The sequence below is a fragment of the Haliotis rufescens genome, unplaced genomic scaffold, assembly GCF_023055435.1.
Source record: "Haliotis rufescens isolate VD_foot unplaced genomic scaffold, xgHalRufe1.0.p SCAF_14, whole genome shotgun sequence".
NCBI classification, from domain to species: Eukaryota; Metazoa; Mollusca; class Gastropoda; order Lepetellida; family Haliotidae; genus Haliotis; species Haliotis rufescens.
Genome location: NW_025963824.1, coordinates 25,376,234 through 25,388,326, shown reverse-complemented (window position 1 = coordinate 25,388,326; position 12,093 = coordinate 25,376,234). Strand labels below are relative to the sequence as shown.

Sequence of the window (12,093 nt, the reverse complement as noted above, 5' to 3'; positions counted from 1 at the left end):
AACAATGAAGAATACATATAAGCCATCCGAACGGTAACATTACAGAAGGGCAATTATGGTAATTTTGTGCCAATATTTATTCCTGTGTCATAAATTATGGATTGTGTGCAAATGCCTGCCTCAAATCTGTATACGATATGATTCCTATTATATCCCTATTATATCCAATGTCACAACCTTATCTTATCCCCTGTGTGCATTTGTGTCCCAGAGTGTGATAAGTATTTATATCCCATGGGTGGAGAAATATTGCCATGACATACGGCCAGTAATTGCTGACAGAGACACTGTAACCTTGTATTGAATCTCACTGGAATATCGGCAGCAAATTATCCTCCTCGTGTTGTCAATTGATGGATGGCCGCGTTGCAGTGGCATTGAAGGACCGGGGTTTGAAGGTCGGGAGAGAATGTGCTGAGTAGTGTTTTGTGTGGAGAAGTGGCAAGGTGGCGAAATGTTTCAAGAACTGAGTTATATTTGGATCCGTGTTTGAGGTAATTGTTCTTACGACTTGGACTTGTCAAAGCATCGACAGAGTCTTGAAATATCGGATGTTGTTGTGGTGGGGAGGTAGTTCCTGATCAGCAGATTGTTGTGCAGGTAGGCTGTTGGTGATGGTTTAACAGAAGCGGATTTCCCTTGGGAGGATTATCTTGACTGGATTAGGTCCCCAGTACATCTGGAGGTGATTTCATTTGCTTGTTTTCCTTGTTGTTTAGTGCCACACTCTGCATTATTCCACCTATGTGATGGAGGTCTGTACATTATCGAGTGTGGATCAGGCAGTCCAGATGACGGGGTACGATGAGACACAATCTACCAAGTCACCAAGCACCTGATCAATTTGGTCGCCTCTTACAACCACGATGCTGGGGACCTGTTCTAACCCAGAGTCCCTTAGGGGGAAGGTGATTTGAAGGCAGTGGCTACTGTTAACGGTGTGATACGACCCTTGGGGCTCCTGACTGAATACGTCACTAGAATCCTATGTTTCCTTTAGGAGCTGACTAAATGTGGATTTGGCAGTCACGATGGCTGCTGGATATAGAAATGAGAATGGCACCATTTTTTGTTATTTCTTGTCACCACAGTCATCAACATTTCCACGATTCCAGCTATATATTTTTACAGCTTGTAAATAGTCAAATCTGGACCTGACAAACTAGTGATAGATATTATGAGCACTACCCTACTGCATCAGGGTATGATGACATGCAATCTACCAACTCAACATGTTTGACAGATCTGTTTGGTCGCCTTGTGTGACAGACATAGGTTATTAAGGACATAACCCATGGGCAGTCCAGACCTGTGAAGATCCGGGTCAGAATAAATTTTGGCAACTCATGTTTGCCGTAAAGGCGACTAACGGCATCGGGTGATCAGGCTCACTGACCTGTTGATCCATGTCATCGTATCCCAATTGGGTAGATCGATATCAATCACTGGCTTATTTGGTCCAGATTCGATTATTTACAGACTGCTGTCATATAGCTGGAATAGTGCTGGGTGCTGCATTAACAACAGACAAACATGGGCATTCTGGGTAAGAATAGGTTCCAGCAACCTATGCTTGTTGTAAGAGGTTATCAACTGGATCGGGTGGTCAGGCTAACTGACTTACTTGATGGCATGTCATCATACCCCGACGATGTGGATTGTTGCTCACAATATCAATCACTGGATTTCTAGTCCAGACAGGCTGTTATCAAACAGCTGGAATATTGCTGAGTGCGGCTTGATACAAAGAACAAAACACTATAAGGGACCTGTTCTGACCCGGAATCCTCACTGGGTGAATATCAATACTTGGACTTGACCATTAAGTCACAAAGTAAGAATACTTAACTGGTATGTTGAGCTCCTCAAAGACTTCAATGAGGACTGCGTAGTTAAATGGTGTTCTACCCATGGGATCAGTGTTAGATAACATCCCCAGTACGGAATTGGATCTAGTGATCTAGTGGACAGACTTGGCAACCTGCTCGTCACCATTCCTGATAATGGTTTGCCTGGCCCAGACTCGATTATATCCAAGCTACATGTACCATGATATAGCTGGACTATTGATGACTGCTGCATACATAGACTGAATGTGCCCGGTGAGACAGAAGAGGTTACTTACTAAGAGTCCTCCAGGACTCCGTGCTGCAATGTGGACCACTCTTGCTGATCCAGGACACTAGGATTAGACCACTGGATCACCCAGCTCAAACTTGGCTTCAAGTACCCTCATGCTTTCTTTTAAAACTCTGGCAAAAGTGGTGATGACAAGGTCACAATGGCTTCTGACATGGCTTGATAGATGGGACCTGTTGGGAAACCAATTAGGTTTCTTGTAATGTATGGTTTTCACTATGTGGATTGTGTGGTCAATATGGCTTTTGGTTGGATGGGACCTGTTGGAAAACCAATTAGGATTTTATATGGTTCTCACTATGTGGATTGCATAGTCAAGATGGCTGCCAAATGTGTGATTTGAGTATAGTGTGGGGGCTCTCTGAGCAGACAATCTCACTCTGTCCTATTCTTCATGGAAGAGTTGACGTGAAGTCGAGGATCACAATGGCAGCCATATATTTTTGGTATTTGATGAGTAACCATTCAGGAAACTGTTTTGCAACTTTTTCTTTTGCAGGTTATAAGCCAGTTTATGTATTTATATGATATTAGTGCTTTTACTTATAGATACTTATGATTTCGATTTTTTATTGATATTTGGTTGGTGATAGATAATTTCATTGTCCTTTGCTTATAATTTGTTTTCTCCTTCAGCTCCACCTGGCGGCCTTGACTTCACTAAAAGGGGAGATAATTGATCTAAATAATCGACTTCAACATGTAACTAGTGAAAGAGACCTTCTTGAAAAGCAGCTAACGAAAGTACAGGTGAGATTTATCAAAACATTTTATGATAAAGTATGAAAGTATAGTTAAGATTCATAGAAAAGTTTAAGAACAAAATATGAAAGATTTATTGAAAAGTTTAAGAATAAAGTTTAACATTAAGAGAATCTGTTTTCCATAAAACCTAATATTAGGAAGCAGACAAGGTTATCAGTGAAAGAACTTTATATACATAGGTATGATGTATACGACAAGAATTTAAAGAACACATGATTCTTCATGTTACTAAAGTTAATCTGACATGATTAACTGTAGTAACATAAAAGAATTGGGTATTCTTGCCATGACAGATTAACTGTAGTAACATAAAGGAATCGGGTATTCTTGCCTTGACAGATTAACTGTAGTAACATAAAAGAATTGGGTATTCTTGCCTTGACAGATTAACTGTAGTAATATGATAGAATCGGGTATTCTTGTCATGACAGATTAACTATAGTAATATGATAGAATCAGGTATTCTTGCCATGACAGATTAACTATAGTAATATGATAGAATCGGGTATTCTTGCCATGACATATTAGCTGTAGTAATATGATAGAATCGGGTATTCTTGCCATGACAGATCATCTGTTGTAATATTTTAGAATCGGGTATTCTTGCCATGACAGATTAGCTGTAGTAATATGATAGAATCGGGTATTCTTGCCATGACAGATTAGCTGTAGTAATATGATAGAATCGGGTATTCTTGCCATGACAGATCAACTGTTGTAATATTTTAGAATCGGGTATTCTTGCCATGACAGATTAGCTGTAGTAATATGATAGAATCGGGAGTTCTTGCCATGACAGATTAACTATAGTAATATGACAGAATGTGGAGCTCTTGCCTTGACAGATTAACTGTAGTAACATTAAAGAATCGGGTATTCTTGCCTTGACAGATTAACTATAGTAATATGACAGAATGTGGAGCTCTTGCCTTGACAGATTAACTATAGTAATATGACAGAATGTGGAGCTCTTGCCTTGACAGATTAACTATACTAATATGACAGAATGTGGAGCTCTTGCCTTGACAGATTAACTATAGTAATATGACAGAATGTGGAGCTCTTGCCTTGACAGATTAACTATAGTAATATGACAGAATGTGGAGCTCTTGCCATGACAGATTAACTATAGTAATATGACAGAATGTGGAGCTCTTGCCTTGACAGATTAACTATTGTAATATGACAGAATGTGGAGCTCTTGCCATGACAGATTAACTATAGTAATATGACAGAATGTGGAGCTCTTGCCTTGACAGATTAACTATAGTAATATGACAGAATGTGGAGCTCTTGCCTTGACAGATTAACTATAGTAATATGACAGAATGTGGAGCTCTTGCCTTGACAGATTAACTATAGTAATATGACAGAATGTGGAGCTCTTGCCATGACAGATTAACTATACTAATATGACAGAATCAGATATTCTTTTACTTTTTTAGTAGTATATATCATAGTAGTGTATTATTTCCAAGTTGTGTCTGTAGAATCATCAAAGCAAACTTCATTTTGAAAGTTGACATGGTGAAGTGGACATATGACAATGTGTTTTCAGAGTGAAAAGCTGCATCTCCAGCATGAGTGCGAGGACCGCATCGACCAGACTGCAGGGCGCTACGAGGAGAGAATAACAGAGCTGCACAGCGTTATTGCAGAATTGCGCAAGAAGATAGAACGCCACCAGATTAATGTGATAAGGTTTGGACATCAATATGTCAATTAAAATTTGATTGTAGTTTGAAACTGGATGTTGGGGGTTGGTTGTAGGTCAGGGAGAAACAGTTTTGAGATCAGTGTGTGTTTCTTGTCAGGGTTACAGCTAAGAGGCCAAAGATTGAAATTGTGTCTGTCCTAAAGAGGTCTTAAATTTGAATCTGCCTTGAAAAAGCCTTGAATCTTAGCCTTGCCTTAAAAAGGCCTTGAAATTGAAACCGCCTTGCGAAGGCCCTAAAATTCAACTAAATGCCTCGGAAAGATTTTGTTGTTGTTGATTCGGATGCCAATTGAAGGTGGTGCGGATGCAATACCTGTGTGTAAGATGTGTGTGTATCTCTGTGTCAGGGAGGAGGATGAGTTCGAGGAGTCGGACAAGAGCAACGATGGTGGTAGCATCAACGAGAACAACGCCAACGGATCCCAGTCAGCTAGTTGTGGTAATAAACCTTGCCTCAACACACTCTTACATTCAGTATAATAATGATGGTGATGATCATCATCATAATAATGATACTGACAACAGCAATTATAATAAAATAAAATAATAAAATAAACAATATTGATAATGATGATGATGATAATATAGATAATAATAACAGCAATAATAAATACAGTGATCGCTCGCTATTGCGCTACCAATGGGGTCCAAATAATTGGTGGGCGTTATAGACGATGAGCCGTTTAACCGAGGCCGAGGCGGGGGAGCGCGCTCGGCAAATCTCAAATCATCAATAGGCCTATGTGTTTATCTCACGTCACGTCAAAATAGTATATATTTTTATAGACCTAGATCTACCTGTAATATCATTCATTTATTAAATCTGTCATATTTCACAATGTCTGAAATACGTATTCCATTCTAATTTATCAGTTTTTATCAATAAATTAAAAAATTATTCATTATTTCCCGCGATGTTATTGAAAATAAAATTCTCGGACACACATTTCGACAACGGGTCCGCATCGAACATGTCAAAGAGCAAAATAAAGACTATTTTAAGCAAATCTTTAAATATATTATACAAAGTGATAAATAAAATCAACAAAAATATATCTAAAAGTAATCAAACTTACATCTAAGTTATTATTTCCATCGTTTCGTGCGATCGCGTGTAATGTAAGTCAAATGACATCTCGGCTTTCGTCGCCTTGAATTCTCGGCTCGGACACAACGTTTAATGCAAAAATATATGCATGAAAAATCTTTGTCACAGCTCGTAACCTAGCACGATACATTCGCAAAGTTCCATATTTTTAATATATATCGTGATTTCCTGCTTAAAACGTTCAGAATAACACGATTTAACAAAAAATCTTTCGCTAACTTCTGAAATTTATCAAACACGAGCTTTGTATCACAGCTTGATTGGCTGCCTGAGGTCACATGCTCAAAATTGACCAATCACGAAACTTGTAGCAGATTTCGGCAAGAAAGCGTCATTAGAAACAAATTTTAATCCAATGAAATCGCTTGTTATAACTACGGGGAAAAAACAGGCGATGTTACGAAAGCGCGATTACGAAATGAATGACCGCCGTGTTGTGACAGCAACTACATGTGTGTGACAGTTTAGCCTTAAATTGGATTGCCCACTAATTAAGAATATAAACTTCACTTGTGGTTCTCTTTTATTGCATGCATGCGCTTCTAAGATCAAAGGATGTATAGTGTGAAAAGTTAACTAGTAGAACAATCGTATTTCCGGGACCTGCCGCGGATGTTTTCAAACAGATTATTAGAACTCCATTCAGCGATAAACCGTTGATTATGCAATGAGAAGCGTTATGTGCAAATAAACAACGAACAACAATACAATCATGTCTGTGTAAAACTCTCAGTATTAAAAGTGTACATAAATTTTGGGAGCCATGCGTTACCGCGCGTAATAACCGAAGTAGCGCTTTATCGAAGAGCGCAATAGCGAGCGATCACTGTAAATAAATAAATAAATAAATAAATAAATAAATGATAGATAAAATAAAATAAAATAAAATAAACTTTGTATGGTGCTTTTCCATGCTTGATATCATACTCCGATCCATTGTTAGTATTATCAATTCAGATCTTATGTCAAGACTCAGCCCATAGTATAGGGCAGCTCTTAATTGGAGAAATATGGTATTCTCATAAAGCTGACATCGAGAGTTCAGAACTAGATCTCTTATTTTCCCATTAGTTTTAGAGGAGTATTTGACCTCCATCAGATTATGAGTCAAACTTGTTACATTTCCTGTGATGTCTGGTAATGAAGTTAGGCAACCATTGCAGGGAGTGATCTATACATTAACTCTACATTAAGCTTTCAGTTACAAAACTGTTGATGATCCCTTTGTAGGTTCTCCTAAAATACTTTATAAGTGGTGTGGTTTACGGTTAATATGCTGAGTGCATTGAGAGAGGGATCAGGAGAATTTGTGGAGGAAGGGAGATAACTCTGTCAATAGCTGTGTTTACTCGGTACCGAGGCATCTTGTAACAGATACAAGTGTATAGGCTGCAGTGTCAGTTCCCTTCAGGGACTTCATGCAGAATCATTGTGCATTTTCTTGAAATATATTCTGTAAATCTTGAAATTTACGCGAGCGTGAATTAAATGTGAAAAATGCAAGTGGTCTTTGCTCGCATTATTAAACATCACATTTATATCAACAATAAGACATTTTGGATAGCAGAAATACCAACTTTGTATTCCACATCAATGTTTATTTAGCAGCACTTGTTACAAGTATATAAACAATGTCATTCAAACACTAATTACATCCTGTGAATTGTCACTGCTGGGGTCAAGACAAGCGTTCTACTCACTCATGTCATCACTGATCACACCTGCAAGTCCAGACAGACGCCACCCAACACGGTGTCTTTGCTCTTTGCGACTGCATCAAAGGCCGACACGAGCCAGCACGCACATATTGTTTTAGCTGTAGTACTCTACTCAGCGCTAATAAGCGGTGCTATTTGGTGTGTGATTGGATTAATGTAAGGTTGGATTAAGGTGAGGATTCTCCTGTAAACCTGACAGAGGACATTTTGTTTAGATATAAATCCACTGATGTTTGAGAGGAGGGGGTGTCGCATTCATATTGAGTCGCAATTTTGGCTAGGGGCCAGTGGTCGCATTCTTTTGGAGTGAGTGAGTATGGTTTTACGCCGCTTTTAGCAATATTCCAGCAATATCACGGCGGGGGACACCAGAAATGGGCTTCACACATTGTACCCATGTCGGGAATCGAGCCCGGGTCTTCGGCGTGACGAGCGAACGCTTTAACCACTAGGCTACCCGACCGCCCGTGCATTCTTTTGGAGACACATTAATTTCACGTTTTACAGTATATATATATATATAGATATAAAAACTACAGCAAAACATATCTTCATCATCTCCAAATCATTATACTGCATAATTCCAACGAATACCCTACCTCTGTTGATAGTTATTTGTTAATAATTACAAGAATACTACCTTTATTATATCAGGAGTAATTCTACACAGCTCGTTGCCCCCCCAAGTTTGATGTTTCATGATTGGAAAGAAGTGTGTTTTTTCAACCTAATGAATGTGCAGAAGCACTAGGAAGTGGAAGACTGTTACCATATTTTCTTGAGTATAGTGTACACTTTTTTTCCAAAAAACACAGCTGTGTAGAAGGGGGTGCGCATTATACTCAAATTAATGAGTTTTGATGTTTTTTCCCCCATGGAAAGACATTACCGTGAACGCGTAACACCGGAAATACCATGTCAACAAATCCATACTGAAGTACGCAAATTAGTCATGTAATTACACTTTCTGGCTATAAAAAGTGTTCTTTGTATGTCTGGACTTATGTTTGTAACTTATTTTATTAATTTTATTCAAAATTCCTTTTAACATTGTTTCAATTAATTTCGGGCGAAATTTTGTGTGAAGCGATCGGAAGATCGCACAACTCACCGTTATTAACAGCAACCGCGGTCAGATAACCGCTATTGACGCCTTGAAAAGAACTTTAGTTGACAGAATGGATACATATATCATAAATGCCATACTGTGACTCGTTAAAAGTAATATTTGTTTTTGTTGGACGATTCTATGTCGCGATCACGTGCACGGGAGCCTTGCGGTGACTGGTCAGACTTGTTCCATGTAAAAAATAATACCCGGCAATAGCGATCAGCTGCTTCGCTTAGGGTTATTATTATTTTAAATATGTTTAGTAAAAGGTGCATCTAAATTAACAAGATATTGGAATATATTATTCCTGATAAAAAAATAGTTTCAGATACAATTTTTGCCGATCCTTGCATTAAAATCCTGTAAAGTTATATCATTGGGTGTGTCTTGACAGAATCACTGGCATATTTCAAGAAAACGTGCGTACAGCTGATTGCTGTGTCAGGCTTAGTTTACGAGAAAATACACATGGTAATCTTAATCCCTGGATATAAAACAATGCCTAGCAGAACAAAAAATACAATTAAAACGGTAAATCAACATGTCTGGTGATTTTTTTATCTCAAATTTCGAATTAGTCCTGACCAAGTTTCTCATCACCCGCTCGTTTGTCGTTTTTTTCCAAAATATTGAATCTGCTAGAGGGGGGTGCGCATTATACATGGGTGAGCACTATATTCAAGAAAATAGAGTATACAAACAACTGATTGTGGATAGCTGACAGTAAAGAGAACTTCTGTTGAAAATCTAAGTATTTTTGTCTGCCAAAATACAGGATTATGGCAATGATGTAATTGAGGTAGTATTCTCAGAATTATTAAGAATGAAAACTGATTTTTCGGAGTACAATGTAAGTCAGCATAGCAAAATGAATGCCAAACTGAAACACTGTTGACCAAAATTCACTGTTTTTATGTTAGGTCAGCTGTAGATTTGCACCGTTCTTGTTTCAGAAATCGGCAACGAGATTAACGCCGAGTTCACCCGTGTGGTGACTGAGCTGGAGTCGGCCATCGCGGAGAGGAAGGAGATGGCTATCGGCGTGGACGACGGAGAGAGAGATGCCATCCGGAGACTCACCCAGGATGTGGACAATGATAGCGTGGACGAGAAGGCAGGGGAGGTAACTGCTGGTATTTTGTGTTTTTGTAATTAAATTTTTATATCTGGAGCTTCTGCCAAGGAAAACCTGGTGCTCCTTGGAATGAAAATTGAGAGATGATATGCATGACACCAGGTTTTTTAGAACACTCATTCATACTGACCTCATTTACACAGACACTCCTGTGCATGTGTACAATGCATAAATAAAGTCATGATTGACATATTGTACCTGGTAGTCAACAGTGACTTGTAAATGTCTGGATAAGTGGGGTTCCGCTGAAGGTTAAACTATACTGTCGTTATTCAGAGGAGAAAGTCTGAAAGTGTCTACCTTGATAGACTTCACTTTTGCACATGGTGCTAAATGGCCATTTTCAAAATGGCTGCATGGTAGGGCTGGGACAAGTCCAAATTTACTACCCGGGTTCCCACACCACTATTACCCTACCCTACCCGCTGTTGGTGTCAAAAGATAGGTACAAAATGTCCGATTGGGAATAGTTTGATAGTAGCCCTGGCAAAATGTATTCCGATACACGTATAAAACGATGTGGTCATGCATACACTGAAGTTGACTGAAGTTTTAGCTTTGTTCAAACATGTAAGTCAAAAGGAACGTGTTCATAGTCATGAAGAAATGAGACTTAAAATTGTCGTGTAACCATGTAGTTATATAGTGATTTTTTTGTCATGAAACAATATATCACGTGACTAACCACGGGTCCGGGTAGTCTTGTGGGTACCTGGGTCCTACTCAGTACCCATCCAACCCGAGTACCTGAATTACCCGTCCCAGCCCTACTGCATGGCGGCCATATTTGTTTTAATCCAAATTCTGTGAGCACTAACGAGAGACAGTATAGCTGTGATCATCCTTTGAGTTACTGAAAATATGCAAGTCTACAATTGAGATTTGAGTTTGGTGTATCATTTCCAAAATCAGTTGTCTTAGGTGCTGCAATTCACCATGCAGAGTTGTCTCCTCTTGTCATGCCTGAATTTGATGATTGTAGGTTTGAATCCCAGACTCACCTTGAATATGATTCTTATTGGTCTGTTAGCACCACAGTTGTGGTAAAGTGTAACCTATACAACCTGTGTCACTTTCAGCTTTTTCTCAAAGATGAAACGCTGTGATATAATTGAAATATTATTCAAGGCAGTTTTAAACCCAACTCACTCACTAATATGTTCCTCAAACTTTGATATTGATACTTTAATGCTGACGATTCCTCTCCCTCATGTCATCTGCAGATCTGTGAAGACTTGAGTGGCCTCGGCCTTGGCCAGCCACCGACCTTGCCCCCTCGGCAGTTGCGACCCGCAATGTTCCACCCACCTCCCCCACCGCCCCCGAACCAGTACCCTGACCCCGAGTACCTCCAGGAGGAGATCGCCAGCCTCCGGGTCGAGAACAACACCCTGCAGGAACAGATCGGCAAGCAGGAAGTGGACCTGAACATGCTGCGTGAACACCTGGAGGCATTGCGAGACGAACGCGAGAAGTTGAAACGGAAGGTTGGTTAAGAAGTAACCCTCACAGAGATGCCTACATTTATGATTTTGAGCTACAATAGATTTGAGCCTAAAATTAATGTATGATGCTTGCAGTGTCCAACTCAGGCCGCGCGATTGCGTGATTCACACTTAAAAAAATCAAATCGCCCCTCATAAAAAAATCAAAGTGCAATCTGTCACTTACAGTCACTTTCTTTATCAGCTGTTTATCCCTACCTTTAGATTCAATACTCAATAAATCCTTAATCTATTAACGAAGAAAGACAGTTCACAGCAAACATTGTAAACAACTGTCGAAGACCGATCGATAACAAGTGACGTCCCTTGGGTTGCTGAATAAATTATCGATAGGATTCTCATAGGAAACGAAATTTAATTTACTTAGTAGAAAACGTATCAAAACTTTGATCAAAATTATGTTGTATTTTGTTGTTTAGTAATCAAAAACCTTTGACAAGATGTTTAAAGACAATAAATATTCTATCTTGAATAGTTCTGAAAATATTTTTGAGCATTTTAGTTCGTTTTAGTTTCGTTTCTGAAATCACACAATATGAATCGCCGACTGTCATAGCAGACGATCTTTTGAATAGTGAATGACCATGTCGCGCAAAAACAAAAGAATTACAGACTTTTTTAATCAAAATAGAAAAAAGCACAAAACATTGTTATTCATTTTAGTTCTTTATTCTGATCTGTTACACTTTTATATGATGATGTTCCAGTACATAATACAAAATAAGACATTTTTGAAGAAAGCAATTATCCCCCTACTTTTTCAAAATCCCTCCTATATTCTACATGATGGGGGGACAAGTCCCCCCTTGATTTTCAATCCTGGGTTGGACACTGTGCTTGTGTTCCCCCAAAATATGATTTTTGTAAAAAAGATTTCACAAGATCTTGAACCCGT

General features: G+C 38.9%; 1 protein-coding gene across 3 annotated transcripts in view; it reads left to right on the top strand.

Annotated features, from left to right (window-relative positions):
• Window positions 1–12,093, top strand: part of LOC124131246 (colorectal mutant cancer protein-like) — a 136,749-nt gene that overhangs the window by 104,469 nt on the left and 20,187 nt on the right. For all 3 annotated transcript variants that reach the window (XM_048395197.1, XM_048395196.1, XM_048395198.1), the window contains 5 exons: window positions 2,776–2,889; window positions 4,463–4,605; window positions 4,969–5,060; window positions 9,512–9,681; window positions 10,917–11,180. In XM_048395197.1, coding sequence (XP_048251154.1) covers window positions 2,776–2,889; window positions 4,463–4,605; window positions 4,969–5,060; window positions 9,512–9,681; window positions 10,917–11,180 — 783 coding nt within the window. The remainder of the gene's footprint in view (window positions 1–2,775; window positions 2,890–4,462; window positions 4,606–4,968; window positions 5,061–9,511; window positions 9,682–10,916; window positions 11,181–12,093) is intronic.